This window comes from Nannospalax galili, unplaced genomic scaffold, assembly GCF_000622305.1.
Source record: "Nannospalax galili isolate Female #2095 unplaced genomic scaffold, S.galili_v1.0 scaffold1129, whole genome shotgun sequence".
NCBI classification, from domain to species: Eukaryota; Metazoa; Chordata; class Mammalia; order Rodentia; family Spalacidae; genus Nannospalax; species Nannospalax galili.
In genome coordinates this window covers 440,003-460,524 of record NW_008359461.1, presented here as the reverse complement: position 1 = coordinate 460,524, position 20,522 = coordinate 440,003, and the positions used below count along the sequence as shown (strand labels likewise).

The following is a 20,522-nucleotide window of genomic DNA, read 5'->3' as shown; positions in this document are numbered from 1 at the left end:
CACATAAACTTGGCATAATGCTATCAAAATTAATAGTAACAATTATTACTATACCTAACAAAATACTTAAATCCTTTTGAAAAATTGACAGGATTATTTCACAAGTCAACAAAAACCTAGAGCAGAGCCTACACAATCACTCAGCAGGTAAAGTTCTTGCCACACAAGCCTGGAGATCTGAGTCTCATTCCTGGAACCCATATAAAGACAGGAGAGAACTACTCTGCCAAGTTGTCCTCTGACCTCCATCCATATACACCATAGGATACACTCCAGACAGACACAAAAATAAACCATTCCAAAGGCCATTTAGTGACACAAATTTGACTCTATAGGCCTGGGGGGGGGAATATATATATATATACCTTACATGAAATTAGGCAGGGGTTAGTAAGGAGGGGGTGCAGATATGGGAGAGGATCCAAATATAATCAAAATATATTGTATGAAATTTGTAAAAATTCAATTAAAAATAAAAAATTAAACCCCCCAGTAATCATAAACAAATAAGCAAAGATCAAAAGGCTGACCAATGCTTAAACAAATACAACATAATGATACAAGATACCTCACTGTTCATAACGGTTTAAGAAAATTACAATGGGGCTGGAGAGATGGCTCAGCAGTTAAGAACACTGGTTGTTCTTACAGAAGACCCGGGTCCAAATCCCAGCACCCACATGGCAGCTAACAACTGTCTGTAACTCCAGTCCCAGGGGATCCGACAGCCTCTTCTGACCTCCACGGGCACTGCATGACACGGGTGCCCTTACCTACATGCAGGCAATACATGCATACACATAAAATTTAAAAAAATAAATTTTTTTAAAAAATTAGAAAAAAGGTAACAATGAAAGGGTTGATAAACCCCTACCCCTAGATGAGGAGCTACTGAGAAGTGATGGCTTCTTGGGGAGAAAGAGTCAGTTATCTTTAAGGGTATGGCCCTGGTAAGTCATTCACACTCTAGTGGGAGCCCCACACAAGTATGCCTATAGGCAGCATGACTAGACTCAGGTTAAAAAAAAAAAAAAAGAGGACTTGAAGTTGGAGGTTGAAGGGCTGGGGTGGATCTGGGAGGAGTTGGGGAGGAGCTGGGGGAGGAGTGGGGGTGAAGATGATCAAAATGCACTGCAGGCACGTATGAAAGACTGAAAGCATTAAAACCATGTACCTGTTCTATACCCTCAATAAAAATGAGCTAAAACATCAACAAGTAATAATTACAGAGTAAAATGCTGCATTTTCTTTCATCACTCCTATTGAAAAATACTTCTTTGTATATAATAGGACCATTTCTTTAATCTTCCATTTAAGGTAGTAACTTCTGACTTAAATGATCATTTGTACTACAAAAATAGAATTAAGGCAAAAAAAAAAATCTACCCACCTACATAAAAGCTGATTCTTCACATAAGGATACTCAAACCTGCTGTTAGTTTAATAAAAAGAAATCTGGGTATAGTGGCATATGTCTGCAATCTTAGCACTTAGGAGACTGAGGTAGGAGGATCAAGAGTTTAAGGCCAAATACAAAAACAACAAAAAGAAAAAATATTTTTTTAATTGTCATAACTGTATAGGTAAACTAAATAACTACAGTAAGTCAGGTTCCTCTCAGTCAACGCTCGATAAAGGCAAACATTCCTCCCTAGGATTACAATAAGATGATGTTATTAAACCTGTCTGTATAATTTCAAATATCAAAATCCAGTACTAGTGAGATGGCTCACTGGGTAAAGGTGTTTGCCATGCAAGCCTGGTGGGCTGAATTTAATCCTCAGAAGCCATGTAAGTGTGGAAAAAGGGAACCAAGTCTGCAAAGTTGTTCTCCGACCCTCCACATGTGCTCTGTGGCATGCGCACAGACAAGACAGACAGACAGACAGACAGACACACACACAATAATAAATGTAATAATTTAACAATTCTAAGAAGTTGAAAAATCACTAAATCTAATATATAATTCACGACTTTAAAATGCTAATGACTAAAACCAACTCTCTTCAAAAACTTGGACATGTGTATGCAAACACATGTGTAGGCCAGAGGCTGACATTCAAGTGCCTTCCTCAACTACACTTCACCTATTTTTTGAAAATGGTCTCTCACTGAACCTGAAGCTCACTGATTTGCTAGGCTGGCTGACAGCAAGCCCAGTGGTCCTCCTGTCTCTATTTCCCCAAAACTGGGATCACAAGTGTATACAGTGCCACATCTGGCTTGTCTTTAAAAAAAAAAAAAAAAACTTCAGTGCTGGGGTTGAACTCAGGTTCTCTTACTTTCCTAGCAAGTACTTTACCATCTCCCCAACCCCTAAGCCCTGAAAAGTCTTCTTACCCTCTGATGATTAGTAATTTACTTCTAGAAATTGCTGCTAAAGGATAATCAAATATGTGTATAAGGTCTTATGACAAGCTGTTCATTTTAGAGCATTACGGAAAGTTACACCACACAAAAAGCATGACTCCAGTTTTACAAGATGAAAAGATTGCAAAGGGTATACTGAGTATGTTTCTGTGATGCTGAAACTGATTCTGTGTTTAGCTACAAGAAGGAAGTCCTGATGCACACTGTAACATGGTAAATGAGTGAAGCCAGACACAAAAAGCTACACATAATAGAATTCCATTTATACAAAACACTCCAACAGACAGACTTGCAGAGACAGAACAGACGAGCAGCTGTCAGGCTGATGGAGCAGATGGGAGGGTAGTAGGGGCAGGTTCCTTTTTCGATGACGACAATGTTCTGGTGACAGGAATATAAACTCATGTATACACCAAAAAGCACTAAACTAGAAGGGTGAATTTTATGGTATGAAAATCATGTCATAATGAAAAATAACAGGACACAAAGTTACACACCAAAAAAATAACAGAATTTCTCAGTGGCAGAAGCACGAATTACTTTCTTTTTCATACTGATCTATAATCTCTGTAGTTAACATTTATTCCATTTATAAACAAAAAGTATGTTTTCCTTTTCTCTTTTGCATTAACTTTATCAATTACACAAACATGCCATTATTTCTCTTCAAATATACAAATCTACCTCTTATCCTTTCTTCCTCTCCTAGCTATTACCTTAGGTCTTTTGTCTTTTATAAAAATTCACTGAAAAGAGTTTACTAGTTACTGGTTTTTTTCTTCCTCAAATTCTTTTAACCAGGTAATTTTTGATTTTTTGTCTATTTGTTTTTTGATGCTAGAGACTGAACTAATAACTTTAAATACTCATACGCTAGGCAAACACTCTACCACTGAGCCACATTCCCAGTTTACACATGTACGGATTAATCCCACTCCATTAAAGTTACTTTTCAAGGTCACCAATTCCATACTGTTAACACAATAGTCCCTTGACCTGTCAGGAGTACTGCTCGAAGTCGGTCACCCCCTCTCCTTGACAGGCTGGGACCCTTCAAGAGCCAGTTGTTCCTTCTCAGTCTCCCAAACTTCATTCAACTAGATCTGCTTGGGGCTCAGGCTTAGATCTGTTTCCTATCTGCTCTTCTTCTTCTGTAGATCTCTTCCAGTTTTCTGGCACCACAATAAACATTCAGAAATATCTAGAGCTGGTTTCTCCATTTTCCGTCAGGCTGCATGCCCACAAGGACGGTCTAGGTCTATATTTCTGAGCTTGGTCAGGGAAGACATGAGTGAGACTAGGCAGGGGACAGGCAATAGTCCTTCTTAAAGTGAACAAATACAGGATCCGTTCCCACATTCTTGTCTCTCCCTAGAATCTGGAATCATAAGATGAAATGATTATCAATTTACCAACCTAATGCTGGCCAGTTAAGCACTGTCCCACAAATCCAGTTTAAATAATTGCCACTAGGTGGTGCCAAACCACAGCCGGGACCAAGGATTTGGGTAAGGGAGCCTGGCCTTCTAAACCCCAAGCCAGCTAACTTTGCAGAGTTGTCTGTTAGCTTACCAACTTATAAGACTCCAGAGTGATTTGTTATCTTTTTGTTTTGCTTTGCCTTTTGTTTTCAAAGCCAGGGTCTCTATAGTGGAGGCTGGCCTTCAACTCATGGTAATCCTCCTGTCTTAATCTCGCACATACTGGAATTATAGGAATATGCCACCATGCCCAGCTCCAACCTCATGTTTGGCCTGTTGACTGGTTAGTATTTATACACTAACAACTCCTAAATATAATCCCTGCCCCAAACCTCTCACCTGATCTCTCTCTCCACATGGCTTAGAGGTCATAAAGAATCACATACTAAATAACTAGATAGCCCCCAACTGAACTCTCCACCCTACCTTCCATGCTCTCCTACCCTTGACTCTGGAATGCTCCTTAGCCTGTCCAACCCCAGAGTCACCCAGGACTACAATAAATTCTTACACGATATATGAAAATCCTTCAACATAGCCTCTTATTAGTATCTTCTCAATGTGCGTGCGCACACACACCAATAAAAATAAAATTTAAAAACTATTTGAAAATAGTGTGGTAATTTCAATTTATCAGTGAGATTTTGGGTAAGTTTCTTTTAGCTTCTAAGTCATAAAATATGCATCTGTACAGTAAGAATAATAATGGTGTCAACTTCAGATGTCTCAAGCCAAGATTAATGGAGAGAGCACATAAAGAGCTGAGACAAGGATCAACACCAGGGGTCGAAAAACTAAAGACCATGGAACAAAGTCTGGTCATGTCCTTAAAGGATGTTTTAGTGCGGTACAGTGTGCCCACTCACTTATGACTAGTCTAGGGATCCTTTTGTTCTACAACCACAGAGCTGGTTAGCAAGAGGCCATATGATGCACAAAGTAACCTGGCCCTCTGCAAAATAAGAGTGCGAACGTAGCCCAGACGATGTACTAAGTGAATGCCAGACACCATTTTCTGCATCTGTAGCTGGTTACAATAGTAGAGATGTGTGATGTGTGCATACAAATCTCAACCTGCTAGATTATTTTAAAAAAAAACAAAAACCTTTGCTTGATACTTTCTGGATAATAAAATAATGAAATATGATTCCTAAGTGCACTTACATACATGCAGGCAATTCATTCATACACATAAAATATAATAAAAGTAATAGTAAAATATTTTAAAAAGAAACGGAGTTGGTGAAATATCGGGTTGATGGGCAGTAAAGGGGCAGCAGATCCTCATCCCTCATCTCACACTTATACTGGGGCACAGGTTCATAAAATTTCTTTCTCTGTTTATTTGGTAGAATATGTCTTACTGAATTCAATCAGGTAAAAGCACCTAAAATACTATATTACTATTATCCTAATTATTAACATTTCACAAAAATAACCATTATTAAAGCCAGACATGATAGCTCATGCCTATAATCTCAGCACTTAAGGAACTGAGGCAGGAGGGTTGCCCAAGATTTCAAGGCCAGCCTGGCTACAGAATGAGTTAAAGGCCAGGCAGGGTTATAGAGCAAGATTCTTGTCTCAAAAATCCTAATTAATGAAATAAACATAAATACATTAAAAAAATTTTATTATTTTTATTTTATGTGTATGAGTGTATTGTCTGCATGTATGTGAGTGCACCTGTGTCATGCAATGCCACAGAGGTCAGAAGAGGGCTTTGGATTCCCCTGGAACTAGAGTTAAGGACGGTTTATAGCTGCCATGTAGGCGCTGGGATTCAAACCTAGGTCTTCCACAAGAGCAGTCAGTGCTCTTAACCACTGAGCCACCTCTCCAGCCCCAAGTAAATACATTTTTATCAGTCATATGATCAATATATGATGTCACTGTAAAGCAACTGATACAATGTATGATGTCACTGTAAAGCGTAATGTTCTCACCTTGTTCTTCACTTCCTTCTTTACAAAGACTAGAGCTCTGGCCCAGACTTAAACTTATATCATCAGAAGTTTTAGCAGTGTCTGTATCTCCTACAAAGTTAAGAGAAATAGGTAAGGTCATTATATTAAAAGCTCAACCAAGAAAGGACACAGTGTGGTAGCTATCTATCAACTATAGGAGTGTCTACATATCAAGAGTTACTGTGCAGATCGGGTGTGGTGACCCATACCTTTAATATCCACCACCCCCTTCTTGAGAGGCAGAGGTGGGCGGATCTCTGTGAGATTGAGCCCAGTCTGGTCTTCATAGCAAGTTCCAGGCCGACTGTGGCTACAGGGAGACTGTGTCTCAAAAAAGACCAATCCCCGCCCCCCAAACCTCCCTCCAAAAAGTTACTATGCAGAAGGCATACTGAGCTAGGATTAGTATTATGGACCATAAGAGTTCAAAACTATTACCATATAATACAAATAATATGGAAAGCTTCATGATGTCAGTTAGTTTCTTTAAAAATAGATTTAAAAAAGAAATGCTAATTGTTATAACAAACATGAAATAGGAGAAATTTCCTTCCCTGAGAAAATAAGTAAAAAAAATATGAGCTTGTCCTAAGTAGATGTACAGAAACAGAAAAAAAAAATGCCCTTTTAATGTTTCAACTATGCTCACATTTCAAAATTTCACATCAAATTAATTTTTTCATCCAAACTTATGAAAGTATCTTGCCTCATGGCAAAGAAGTCTCTTATAGGTCAAACTTAGAAACAACACAATGCAAATGTTCAAACACTTGTGAAATTTAGATGATGAAAAGGTAACATTATTTAAATCAGGCAAATTTAATATAATTTTATTTATGAGAGTATTTAAGAATGATTCCTTCATTACATTTGGAATGTTCTGTTTATTATAATCAACAGGGAAATGGGGAATTGGGTGATGTTCAGTTAGGGGGTCTACCTTTAGTAGTTGCTGCTGTTCCAAGACGAGAGGAGCCAGATCCAATCTGAAAACATGACACAAAGGAAAGAGAGTGAATGCGCACACTAGGTATGCCATCACCAATCACACTACCAAGACTATCAAAATCATATTATCCAACATGCTATCAATCTCTTTATTTCATTTATTATTTTTATTGTATGTGTATGAGTGTATTGCCTGCACGTATGTGAGTGCACCCGTGTCGTGCAATGCCGTGGAGGTCAGAAGGGGCTTCGGATTCCCTTGGAACTGGAGTTAAGGACAGTTCACAGCCTCCATGTGGGTGCTGGGTATCGAACCCGGGTCCTCTGCAAGAGCAGTCAGTGCTCTAAACTGCTGAGCCATCTTTCCAGCCCCGCTATCAGTCTCTTTTATCAATATTTATAGGTACTCGTTGGGCATGTTCTACCAGAGCCACACAACCTGTTCACTGCACATGCAGATGCTCACAGATGTACTGAGCATGCAAATCCCTCTGTTTGCTCAGGAATGATGGAGCCCCCAGGGCCAAACACCTTCAACCTCAAGCAAGTTACACCATGCAGCTGCCATCTTTGATATTACATCATGGCATGGTCGTGTTATAGACCAAAGCAAAGCCATGGGTCCACAAGAAATAAACTGAAGACTTCTTATGGTACAAAAAGAAAGTTTGAGGAGACAAAATATATTAGCATATGCCAGACAGCAACATAAAAATCTTACTATCCTAGTTCTAGGACAAGAACTTTTTTTGTCAGAACTTTAAAAAAAGAACAAAAATCTAGCTATCACAAAAAAGTGAATTCTTTTTTTTCTTTTTGAGACAGGGTCTCCCTGTAGCCCTAGCTGGCCTGGAACTCACTATGCAGACCAGGCTGGCTTTGAACTCACAGAGATCTGCCTGCTTCTGCCTCCCGAGTGCTGGGATTAAAGGCGTGTACCACCATGCCCAGCTCAAAAAGAGAATTCTTATCACAAATCGTAATTAGAAAACTAAATGTAATTGATGAACTTTTAATGTTTACATTCAAGATGGCTTAATACTTCCTAAAATTTCACATCCATTATTTATATTACCAAAAAAAATCAAATATTCCAAATTCCTTATCCTCAGTAAGGAAGTAAAATACAGTATGATTGTTGCTGGGCATGGTGGTGCACACCTGTAGTTCCAGCACTTGGGAGGCAGAGGCGGGAGGATCTCTGTGAGTTCAAGGCCAGCCTGGTCTACATGGTGAGTTCCAGGACAGCTGGGGCTACAGGGAGACCCTGTCTCAAAAAGACAAAAAAAAAAAAAAAGTACAGTATGATTGTTAACTAAATCAATAAGCTCTTCTAATAAACCTGTTTTCAAAGAAATCAAAGAAAACTATTCCATATATTGAGCATTGTAAAATAAAACTTACATCATATAATTCTTTACAAAATTTACCCAAACCCTATCCCTTTCATTGATTCAGTGTACTAGGTGTATACCACAAGAAATAAACTCAGAATATAGGTTAAAGCTGCCTCTGAAGGAGGAAGAGGAGGGGCTTTCTTAATCTGAAAGGCTGTTAAACAGGTGTGACAAATGTAGATCCTTGGTGAGCTCTACACTAGAGATGCCTATTGTGAGGTGTAGTTATATGTTAGCAAAAAAGTAAATAAAAATAAGCAAACTATCACAAATGAAACTACTAATAAACTCAATATAGCCAATAAAAGAAAAGCTTTCCAGGGCTGCTGAGAGCGCTCAATCAGTAAAATGCTTACTGTGCAAGCATAAGGACCTGAGTTTGGATCCCCAGCACCCAAGTAAAAGCTGGGTGTGGTGGTGACTTCTGTAATCCCAGTGCTGGATGGGTAGAAACAGGTGGTTTTCTAGAATGCACTGTCCAGCCAGCACAGATAATCAGTGAACTTCAGGTCCAGTGAAAGACACTGTCTCAAAAAGCAAGGTGGAGGGGCTGAAGAGATGGCTTAGCGGTTAAGAGCACTGACCGCTCTTGCAGAGGACCCAGGTTCGATTCCCAGCACCCACATGGCATCTGTGAATCATCCTTAACTCCAGTTCCAGGGGAATCCGAAGCCCTCTTCTGACCTCCAAGGCACTGCACGACATGGGTGCACTCACTTGCATGCAGGCAATACACTCATATACATAAAATACAAATGATTATATATAAGCAAGGTGGAGAGTGACCAAGAAAGGCACCAACATTGACCTCTGGTCTCCACATACATGTGCTCATATGCACTTGAATACATGCATCCACACCCAAGCACAAATGAACGCACACACAGACTTTTGTAATATTTGGGGGCTATTTGTTAAGCTTGATTCTCCCAGGATTTCCTAAATTCTAGCACTTGGGAGGCTGAGGCAGTAAGATTTCAAGTTTGAGGCCACCTTGAGCTACATACTGAGAATCTGTCTCATAAACAAATAATTAAGTTAAAAAATTTTTACTGCAAGTTGCATTTTTAAAAAATATTTTATTATTTTTCTTTTTATGTATATGAGTGAATCGCCTGCATGTATGTGAATGCACCCGTGTCGTGCAGTGCCACGGAGGTCAGAAGAGGGCTTCAGATTCCCCTGGAACTGGAGTTAAGGATGGTTCATAGCTGCCATGTGGGTACTGGGAATCAAACCCGGGTCCTCTGCAAGAGCAGTCAGTGTTCTCCTAGACGCTGAGCCATCTCTCCAACCCGCAGGTTCCATTTTTAACATACCTGTTAAATCTGCTAGGCAAGTTATAGGGGAAAAATATTATTGTTTACTAGAATTACAAGTACATAACTTTCTAGACGGAATTTTTAAAAACAAGCAAATAAAAACACCATGCATATGTGTATCTTTCTAGGAACTTGCACTTACAAACAAAATCTTTTTGAATATGAATTTTAGTTATTAGCTTGCATCCCTCCAATGGTCCCCTTCTCCCTCCTGGCCAAGTGCCTCACTTTGTTCGGATGTTGTTCCACATCTTTTGATCCACAAGAAGTGGAGCCAGGCCATGTCTGGAGGGGGCTACAGAACATAATTCTGGTCAGAGGATATAAGGGAAAGGCTTCTGGGAGAGACGGTTCTGTGGGTGGGAGGAGCAGGAAGGAGAACCTTTCCCCCTGCCGGCTTCCTAACTCTTCACCAGCATCACAACTGGAGTTGCTGTGCTCACTTTGTGGCCCTCAGGAACAAGCCAGAGAATTGTGAAAATGCCGGCCAGCACACCTCCTCAGCATTGAGGAGCTGCTAAGCAAATGGCACACAAGAACTTGCAGATTCACACCACAGATGTCAATCCCAAATTCTCTAATTGCTCTTAGTTGAGTATTCTATCACCTGTTGGCCAAAGCACTTTTAATGGCTCCCATGGTGGTTATATCTGATTCTTCATGCCTTTCTCCACTAATCAAATTCCCTCCCCCCAAAATCAAAGAATCATAACTATTTCTGTTGATACAACAAAGGATTGTTAATATAAACTATAGTACATTTCATCTAAATGCAAGGCTTTCCCCAAAGACTCACTGTAGGAAAACACTCATGACATTAACATTTATGACACATCCAGTAAAGAGATGAGGATTTGCACTGTGATTCTATTATTTTTTTCAAGTTTTTATTAAGTATGATATCATAAATGATTTAAATTTTCTTCTTTCACCCTCATTTGCTGAATTTCGTAAAGACGAAAAGGAAACGTGGTATTGTCTATACCTGGAAGTTTTTTACTTAAATGGTTTATATAAATTAAAATGTCCTACTGTTTCTCCCTGTGCTAAGTGCCAAAGCAAATATCCAGGAAAGATTATGGATGCCAGGCGAGGCCACCTCCCCAATGAAGGTTTGCCTTGCTCTCTAGTTGGAATTATTCTTCCTCTGAAGTCAGCCCCTTTCTAGACCATTCTGATGGCCATATGACTTTGTGAAAGGATTTTCTATTTAATTCTCTGGTAACATATTACATTTATAACTGTGGTTACCTTGGTCATGATCTCTTTGAGGGTAAGACCCAGTCCCCATCCCAGACTAAGTATTTACCTTGAATACTAACAAGCACTCAAATGGTTGAAGAAAGACAAGAAAGTAAAGGAAAGAAAGAGAAGTAAGGGAGAGAAACCAAACCAAGGGGAAAGATTAAGGCAAAAGAAAGAGGGAAGACAGGAGGGAGCAAGTTCGATGTAGCAAAAGGGAAGGCATGGTCACACGGGCAAGGGTGCTGCTGCTATTTCCACGTGGCACTGAAGACATTTACAGAAACAACGTTGGCAGTGTGTATAAGTGCTTTAGAATAAAATAGGAACAAGAAAATATGTGTCTGTAGGGGGAAAATCCCCACGAACACACAAACACCCTCCATCTACTTCTTAATTTTAGTTTCTCTAAAATGTACAAATAATTACGTCAGCTCTATCACACATTATAAACAGTATAAAACTAAAATACTAAAACGAATGAAGAAAAAGTAGCTTCCAATAGTTCGTGTTTTCAATGTAAGAGTGACTATTTTAAGAAAAATCTAACTGGTATACTGTGGGTTTAGATGCACGCATGTTCCCATTATACTCCCTAAAACAAGTAGGGCCAGTTCAAGAGAAACGATACCAAGGCCAAGGGCGTCTGGACACTGCTATAGCCTTTCACCTGTGCGTCTGCATTTCCTTTTAATTAAGAGGATGGCTCTCCAAAATACTAGTGGAAAAATACAGGATGACACGCAGGATAACCTGACATCGCCTACATTTGCCAGGAACAAGACCAGAGTTAATCAGGAATACAGAGCAGGGAGCCATGTTTAAGGATTGTTTCATTCTTTAGAGACAGAGGAAAGCACAAAGCCAACCAAAAGATCAAGATCAAAGGTAGTAGGCTTCACTTAAATACTGTGAAACCTGAAACTTTAAAAAGGACCAATCAAGTCGGGCGTGGTGGCGCACACCTGCAGTCCCAGCACTCGGGAGGCAGAGGCAGGCGGATCTCTGTGAGTTCAAGGCCAGCCTGGTCTACATAGTGAGTGCCAGGACAGCTGGGGCTACAGCAGAGAGACCCTGCTTCAAAAAGACAAAAAAAAAAGGACCAATCAAATCTCAAATCAACATGGAAGTGTAGCCCTTTGCCACAGCATTCATTTCTTAGATATTTTTGGACAACAGTATTTTCCATTCTATGGAAGATGGAAAGAACACACATTTAACATCCCATTTGTTCTATACTGCACTCAATCACAACAAGAACTGCTACCAAAAACTCACTTCAACTAAGTCATGAAAATGCAATTCAAATGGAGGCAAATGTATCAAAATATATTAGGGGGGCTGGAAAGATGGCTCAGTGGTTAAGAACACTGGCTGTTCTTGCAGAAGACCTGGGTTCGAATCCCAGCATCCACATGGCAGCTAACAACTGTCAGTAACTCCAGTTCCAGGGGATCCAACAACCTCTTCTGTCCTCCATGGGCATTGCACAACATGGGTACACTTACCTACATGCAGGCAATACACACATACACATAAAATTAAAAAAATAAAAATAAAAATATTAGGAAGCAAGACCCTATTCAGGACTTAAGAGTCACAGAATGTGGTGTTTTCTCCTAACACTGATCTTACTACACAGCTACCAATGTAGTACAGGTAAATGCTATGAGTTAGCATCCAGACAATGAGGTTTGCTACTTACTCATTTGTGAAATGAGAAGCCAAGTTTAATTCCACCTATAAAGTTTTATTATCTATACACATAAAGATAATTAGCAATATTAATAGAAAGTCAGCTGTGCAAAAGGCAATATATTACACAGCGGAGAGAAGAAAATCTACTCTGTAGAGGTTTATAAATGGCCACATATCATCATACCAGAAACCGTTACAGTAAATTTAAGTATTCTGTATGCAAGAGCAAAGTCAACACCATAAGGTCTGAAAATACTGAAGAATTCGGGGTGGTTTCAAGAAGGGTTAATCAGGACAGAAAATAGGAACTAAGTACCCTAGGACATAAAGGGAGAGGGAGAAAAGCATGTTCAAGCCATAGGCTGAGCATGCAGTGCCGGGAATGCTGGAAGGAGATCTGGGAGGTGAGTGCTTGCCTAGACACTGATGGAAGTCAGCTGTTTCCTCTGCATAATGGAAGGACTGACGCAGTGACCACTAAACCCCACAATTATGTAAGAAGCTTCTCCCTAAGTTTACTTTGCTCCCCTAGTGCAATATCTGCGAGAAGGCAAGCAGGATAACTGACTGGGACCTGGACTGGAACTGCACTTTGGGGTGAGAAAATAGAAGCAGCTGAGGTTAGACACTCAACAGGCTACAGCCAAGTCTGAGAAAACACTTTCAGAGTCCTAGTGAAGAGTAAAAGTTACACAGCAGAAACACAATTCTACTTGTAGCTTTACCTTAACACTCCTAACATTGTGAGATTTGGGTACATTATTTGTTTTAAAACCATGTGTAAACCAAGGACAACTACAGACAGGTCTGTGTTCCCAATGTGGATGACGGGAAGATAAACAAGATGGAGTAGGCTAGAAGCCACATTCCCCTAAGGCATTTATAATCGCCGAGATGAAAACTATCAGCACAGGCAATAAGTATATGGCACACACTCAGCAAATGCATGTTTACTAATGTGAAACATTAGTTTAGAACTAGTAAGGATGGCAGAAGTAATCAACAACAATAGTCAGAGAGAACCATGAATTGACCATATAAACAGGAGCATGGCCAACACCACCTCAGGAAGAGATGAATCCAGAATGGCTTCCTACCTGGTTACTTGGATCCAGACCAGCATAAGAATTTCTTGAACTGCAACCAACTGGAGGTGTGGCCTCTCGAATGAACTCCGACATCTCAATCCCTCCACCAGGATCGCTGTGTGGGAAATGAGAAAAAGCAAGACAGTCATTATTGCCACTGATGAGTTCCTTTTCCTTTCTTTGTGATTTTTAAAGTTGTATCTTATTTTCTGTAAAACTAAAAGATTCTGATTTTTCAAAGAGTAAAATAAGTGAAGAATGAGGATCCATTTGAAAGTGTGAAAGTTGGAATTAATTAATAACCACACCACTATGTAAAAGTACTCAAAACTCTTATCTCAAGCTTTCTACCCACATTTTGACTAGAAACTGGCCTTAATTACAATTATAGAAAGTAAATAATTTAGGATATATGCCATAAATCACTCTTACAGAGAAGTTATTGACTTTTGTTTCCCAAGAGCAAGAGAAGGAAGCCAATTGTAAGCACAGAAAGCAATCAGATAGCACATTAGCTGGTATCTCCGAGATACGTCAGACTAGCTGAGGGACACAACAAAAGCACGGGGAGCAGGCTCATCCTGGCGAACTATCTGCAGCTGAATCTGTGCATGTAAAGAGAACTCAGCTTGGATATTAATCACTTTAAAGAACTAGAAACCTATGAGTTTAGATTTGTGTTTATTGTGCTAAAATTCCTAAGCTAAAAAGTAAAGCGATGCTATTCAGTAACAACAGGTATTAGAAAGCCAAAAGGGAAACCACGTGCTACATGCCAAGAGTTGGTGAAACCCATATGGGGTACTAAGACATAATGGCAACTCAGAATTAGGCAAACAAACAACAACAACAAAAACCAAAACCAAACCTATACCAAATTTCAAAATCTTAGAAAATGTTACATGTTTCCTCAGGAGCACAAGTCTTAAAACAACTCCTGACCCTATCCTCATCTAAACTTATTTCTTCTTTCCACTTCACCATTATCAGGATAAACATTCTAGTAGAAAGCTTGGACACTATAAAGAACACAACTGTCTTGCCACATAGTATCTCATCCACCTGCCTGGTTAACTGAAAGAGCAACCCCAAATTCTTCTGGGGAACAAATCACTTCATCCCAAACTCTCACGACTTTTGGATAATGTTGATGCACTTACCACCATAGTTTGATTTATCCTGTTTCTATTACTAAAAGTCTCATCTAAAATGTCCCTGGTTTGCTTAATGAGTTTGCTAACTCTAGGTCATTGACTGTAGTGAGGTAACACCTTTTTTTTTTTTGTTTGTTTGTTATTTTATTATTTTGTTTTCAGGAGACACAGTCTCCCTGTAACCTCAGCTGGTCTGGAATTCCCTATGTAAACCAGGCTGGCCTTGAAAGATCTACCTGCCTCTACTTTCTGAGTGATGGGATTAAAAGCATGTACTAACACTATTTTAACACCAGATTTAATTTGCTATCCATTTATAAAAGCAAAGCATCCTAGAATCTGGTTACAAAGTTCAAGGCCAATTCAAATACCCTATGTGAGGAAAGGGGAATGCACTCTAGTTTTTTAGCTGTTTGGCATTAACGCACACCAGCTATACAGGTATTGAGAAATGTTTCTGAATTGGACAAACCTCCATAGTCTATAATGAGGTGGCTATCATCACAGAGTCAGTAATGGGAAATACTACCAGTGTTGCTAGAATGCATCCTCTCAGGCAAACCCACAGGAACCAAAAAATGCAGGGTAAACAGGAAGGATCGTAAGCTCTCACTTTGCTCTGTGTGTGTGTGTGTGTGTGTGTGTGTGTGTGTGTGTGTTCATACACTAGCTTTATTGATATATAATTTAAATACCACAACACATCCATTTAAACCATGTAATTCAACATTTGTGTACATTCATAAAGTTATGAAATCTTCACCACAGTCAATTTTAGAACACTTTTATGACCTCAAAAACCAAACTCTTTTACCTGTTATTCCTCTCCATCTTTCCCTTCCCCCCACCACTAGGCAACCACTGACTTACTTCCTGTGTCTACAGATTTGCCCCTTCTGGACCGTTCATATCAATGAAATTGTGTAGTACATAATCTTTTGTGACTGGGTTCTTTCCTTTAACATAATGTATTCAAGAGTCATTCACATTATAGTATGCAACAACTTGCTGATTTTTATGTCCAAATGATATTCCACAGTAAGACTATATTTTATCTAGTCAGAGACAGAACAACCTTGCTCACTTTCACATATTCTGATAACAGATTCACGTGATCAGAGTCTAAATGATCAACTATTTACAAAGCACTTGTCTCCCAGTCTTAGGAGTATGAGGTCTGGTCTGATTTTGTTTAGATTTTCTGATGAAACCTTCCCTAAAACCTGTAAGTGCTACTACCTTCATTTCACAGATGAAAAAGCAAAACACTAGAAGAGGTAGGTAGACACTTGTATAAGGTCTCAGAGGAATGAACAAGCTAAACTACTGACACAGGGAAGTCAGATGGTAGAGGAGGATGCAAACAGTGTGTTACGATGTGCTAACTGACCTGTTCCTTTCTTATTTTCCCACATACCTGAATGCAGGTGCTCATATTCAGTACAGACAGAAAACAATGTAATGTCAGGTCTGTAAAACCTAAAAGTCATAAGCAGGGTATGGTGGTACATTCCTTTAATCCTAGCACTCAGGAGGCAAAGGCAAGTGAATCTCTGTGAGACTGAGGCCAGCCTGGTCTACATAGCAAGTTCCAGGCCAGCTGGGACTACCAGGAGACCCTGTCTCAAAAAAACCATAAAACCCTTAAAGGTCATGCTCTTTCTAAGAAACCACAGTGACTTTCAACAACACACATTGCAAATTCTTTCTAATCTAAAACTGTCAATCACCATTGCCTATAACTGGGTTTCTTCACCCTGGCCTAGTGACACTGGGTATGCATAATTCAAGACTGCAGAAGACCAGCCTGTGCACTGCAGAATGGTCAGCAGCATCCCTGGCCACTAAGCCCCCAAATGCCAACAGCATCCCCCCAGCTATGAAAACAGGCATTGCTAGATGCCCAGGGGGCAAAATCATCCCCAGGTGAGAAACAATGATCTAGAACTAATACTGGTCCATAGGCAACAGAGGGGTAAGAAAGGAGTTTTCAAGATGAAGAATGTGTGATGAAGAAATAAAAAAAGAATAGCTCCTTTATTTTAAATATCCTCAATAAAATGCCTATTGTTTGCTCTGTTCTACAAATTCAGAAGTTGACATTTTAGCCAGTCTGTAAATGGCCTAAACACAGCTTAGTACACAGAATGGCTAAGTATGAGCTTTTCTCATTAGTGAGACCTGCTGGGCTTTAACGGTGAAGAGTTTAGCACATACCTGTCAAGTATAGCAGTTTACATTCTCACAGAAGCAAAGTGGTTTACTGTAGTAAGCAATACACCAAATTCAGGCAATCTCTACCTTTATGCCTTAATTTCCTCATCTGTTAAAAAACAAAAACAAAAACAAAACAAAGCCAGGTACAGGGAAAGGTAATAGAGCAGAAGGGGCCTGATGTGAATTACAGAGGCGTCACCAAGCTGTCAATTGTTGGTACCATATTAACTGCTCGCATGCAGGCTTTAGTCAGAAATTTTGGAGCACCCTTATAATAGTTACAAATGTAAACCAGATTATACTCATAAAAATAGGAAAAGGAGCCAGGTGTGTGGTATATACCTTTAATCCTAGCACTTGGGAGGCAGAGGCAGGCAGATCTCTGTGGGATCCAGGCCAGACTGGTCTATATATCAACTTTCAGGCCAGCTGGGGCTACAGGGAGACCCTATCTCAAAAAACAAAAAACACAAACAAAAACAAAAAAAAATCTAAACAATAGGAATAGATAGAAAGAACATCCCTAAGCAGAATAAATCTCCCTTCAGAAGCCTTAGCCTACAATTCAACTTTATAATGCTTAAATGGATCTTTGGTTTATAATATTATAAGCATTACCTCTCTGAGAAACAGAAAATGCAGTCTATCTCCAGAATATTTATATCCAAATCCTTAAATTCAATGTATTAACTTCCTCTCATAAAGCTTAAAAAATGTAATGCAAACATTAAAGACTTTGACCTGTCTTTAAGATAAAAGATTTAATAATTTTTGAATTGCTATATCACAAAAGAGATATCGATGAAAAACCATAAGTTTCAAGGAGTCATTCATTCATTCATGCAATAAAATGACAGCTGTAACAAGCCAAGCAAGTACATAGAAAAGTATACATTTTCATTTTTTTTCCCTCAGAAGAGAATGTGAGATTCACAAGTGAGAGAGTGAGGAAAAGGAGATATGAAATACAAAAACCTAAAGCAAAGGTCTTTTTAAAAAATATTTTAATTATTATTTTTATGTTATGTATATGTGTGTATTGCCTGCATATACATAAGTGCACCCATGTCATGCCATACCTGAGGAGGTCAGCAGAGGGGACTGAAGCCCCTGGAACTAGAGTTAACGGAAGGTTGTTAGCTGCCATGTGGGTGCTGGGAATCGAACCTGCTGGGTCCTCTGAAAGAGCAGTCAGAGCTCTTAATGTCTGAGTCATCTCTCCAGCCCCCCTAAAACAAAGATCTTAACAGTAAAGTTTAAAAACATTTTCTTTAGATAAAAGATGAGGATGTATACCAATACTATTTCAATTTAAACAGATAGTAAAAGTCATAACCAACAAAAAATAAACAAGCAGAAAGACTGGGGCTGGAGAGGTGGCTCTGCAGTTAGGAGCACTAGCTCCTCTTCAAAGGACCTGAGATCTGTTTCCAGCACCCACATGGCAGCTAACAACCATCTGTAACTCTGGTTTAAATTTTTTTTAAATCTATTTTTATTTTATGTATATGAGTGTATTGCCCGCATGTGTACAAGTGCACCTGTGTCATGGAGGACACAGAGCCTCTGGAACTGGAGTTACAGATTGTTGTTAGATGCCATGTGGGTGCTGGGATTCAAACCTGGGTCTTCCTCAAGAACAGTCAGTGCTCTTAACCACTGAGCCATCTCTCCAGCCCATAAAAATAAATCTTTAAAAAGAAAAAATGAAAAAAGACTAAAACAGGTAGAAATAAAACTGTCATCCAGGCTTCTATTTCTACGTCATGCATATAAAATTAAAAAAAACACAAAAATTCATCATTAATGAAGAAGTTTAATATTTTTGGATACCTTAGTAAAACTGCTATGTTCAAGATACAAAAAAGACAAAAAAATTAAACTTTTTAAGTAGAAGAAAAATTATACAATAATTTATGTTTTTAATGGAGAAAATGATAAAATTTTACTGAAGGAAAATAGACGGAGTGCGGTTCAATACTGTAGAGATACAAACACTCAGCAGAGGAATTTGTGTTTTCAAAGCAATTCCAATAAAAAATGGCCAGGTCCTTACAGACATCTCCTGGTAGACTCTAAAGTCTGTATCAAAGAACAATGACCTAAAAATAGCCAAGTTGCTCCTGAGAAGGAACAAGGTAACAAGTTTGCCACACCTAACATCGAGTCACTCGGGAAAGCTTTGTGATGAGCACAGGGCAAGGCACAGGCACAACTAGATTAGCCAAACAGAAGAGAGTCAGAAGAATACCAGTCCACAGAGTTCAGTTTATGACAGAATACTGCAGCTACTGAGGAAAAGACAGTTTGTTAACAATACTGGATAAAGTAGTCATTCATAAGGAAAAAAATAAGCCTAACCTTTAGGTGATGTTACAGCTGAAGTTAATTTCAGATAAAACTAAAATGCAAAAATAAAAAGAAATGGGCTGGAGAGATGGCTCAAGGGTTAAAAACGTGCTGCTTTGTTTTTGTTTTTAGCATTTATTTGTTTTTATTTTATGTGTATGAGTGTTTTGCCTGCAGGTATGTAAGTGCACTCATGTTGTGAAAAGCCCACAGAGGCCAGAAGAGGCGTTGGATCCCCTGAAACTGGAGTTATAGATGGTTGTTGGTTGATGTGTGGGTGCTGGGAGCTAAAACCAGGTCTTCTGCAAGACCAGCCAGTGCTCTTAACTGCTGAGCATCTCTCCAGCCCCCACTTGCTGCTCTTGCAGAGAACTGGCATTTGGTTCCCAGCACCCACATCAGTTCCTGGAGGACTGATGCCCTCTTCTGGCCTCTGTGGGTACTGTACTCATATGGTATACATTTCTGTAGGCAAAACACTCATATACATAAAACAAAAATAATAAATAAAATATTTTAAAACAACAATGAAAACATAATAATTCTGAGAAATCTAAGGAAAGCAAGATGATGAACTCAGAGATATCCTAAGACAGATAAGTATAAAATTTCTATTAATACAAAAGACAATTTAACACTTAAATGACAGGCATATAGGGACAATGGAAAGAAAGCTAAATGGCAACAAAGAAGATAAAATACTCAAACTCACTAGGAATCAGGAAGGTCAACCAAAAGTCATAATCAAGCATATTTTAGATTCATCCGAACGGCAAATTACTATTTACTTTTTTGGCTTTTTAGTGGGGTGAAAAATCATTATAATAGGCATTTCAATCAACTATAAGATAATAAATACAGTTCTGCTAATTCACTTGAACATTGTTACCACTGTTATCAATAAATTCTAATAAGGCCTTTCTTTTTTAATCTCTCTAAATTCTCACATCAAACCTTCCAGTTCATTTCTCCATCCTCCACCCACCCCAGACAGGCCTATTACATACCTAAATATTTATTCAACATATCTTTTGAGATTTTATACATATGTCATGGGATTGAAGATTTTTATTTCCCTTTGAGTTTCTTCAGCTAGTCAAAGTTCATAGAAAAATCTCTTAAAATCACACATTTTCAAAACGTTCATTTCCAGGACTTTAGATACTTATATCTACAAGAGAATTATCTATTTTTAAAAGTAACTACATTGATGGGACTGGAGAGAGATGGCTCAGTGGTTAAGAGTACTGGTTGTTCTTTCAGAGGACCCAGGTTTGGTTCCCAGCACC

The 20,522-nt window shown here is 39.0% G+C and overlaps 1 protein-coding gene across 9 annotated transcripts in view; it reads right to left on the bottom strand.

Annotated features, from left to right (window-relative positions):
• Window positions 1-20,522, bottom strand: part of Pcnx1 (pecanex 1) — a 163,909-nt gene that overhangs the window by 103,971 nt on the left and 39,416 nt on the right. For 8 of the 9 annotated variants that reach the window (XR_003847835.1, XM_008823213.3, XM_008823214.3 and 5 more), the window contains 3 exons: window positions 13,523-13,628; window positions 6,759-6,804; window positions 5,798-5,887 (listed from right to left, as the gene is read on the bottom strand). Coding sequence is in view for 8 of the 9 variants with exons in the window: in XM_008823213.3 (XP_008821435.1) it covers window positions 5,798-5,887; window positions 6,759-6,804; window positions 13,523-13,628 (242 nt within the window). In the remaining variant the exon portion in view is untranslated. Of the gene's footprint in view, window positions 1-5,797; window positions 5,888-6,758; window positions 6,805-13,522; window positions 13,629-16,884; window positions 16,993-20,522 lie in introns of those variants that run through there. The other variant, XM_029558716.1, reaches the window with a different exon arrangement.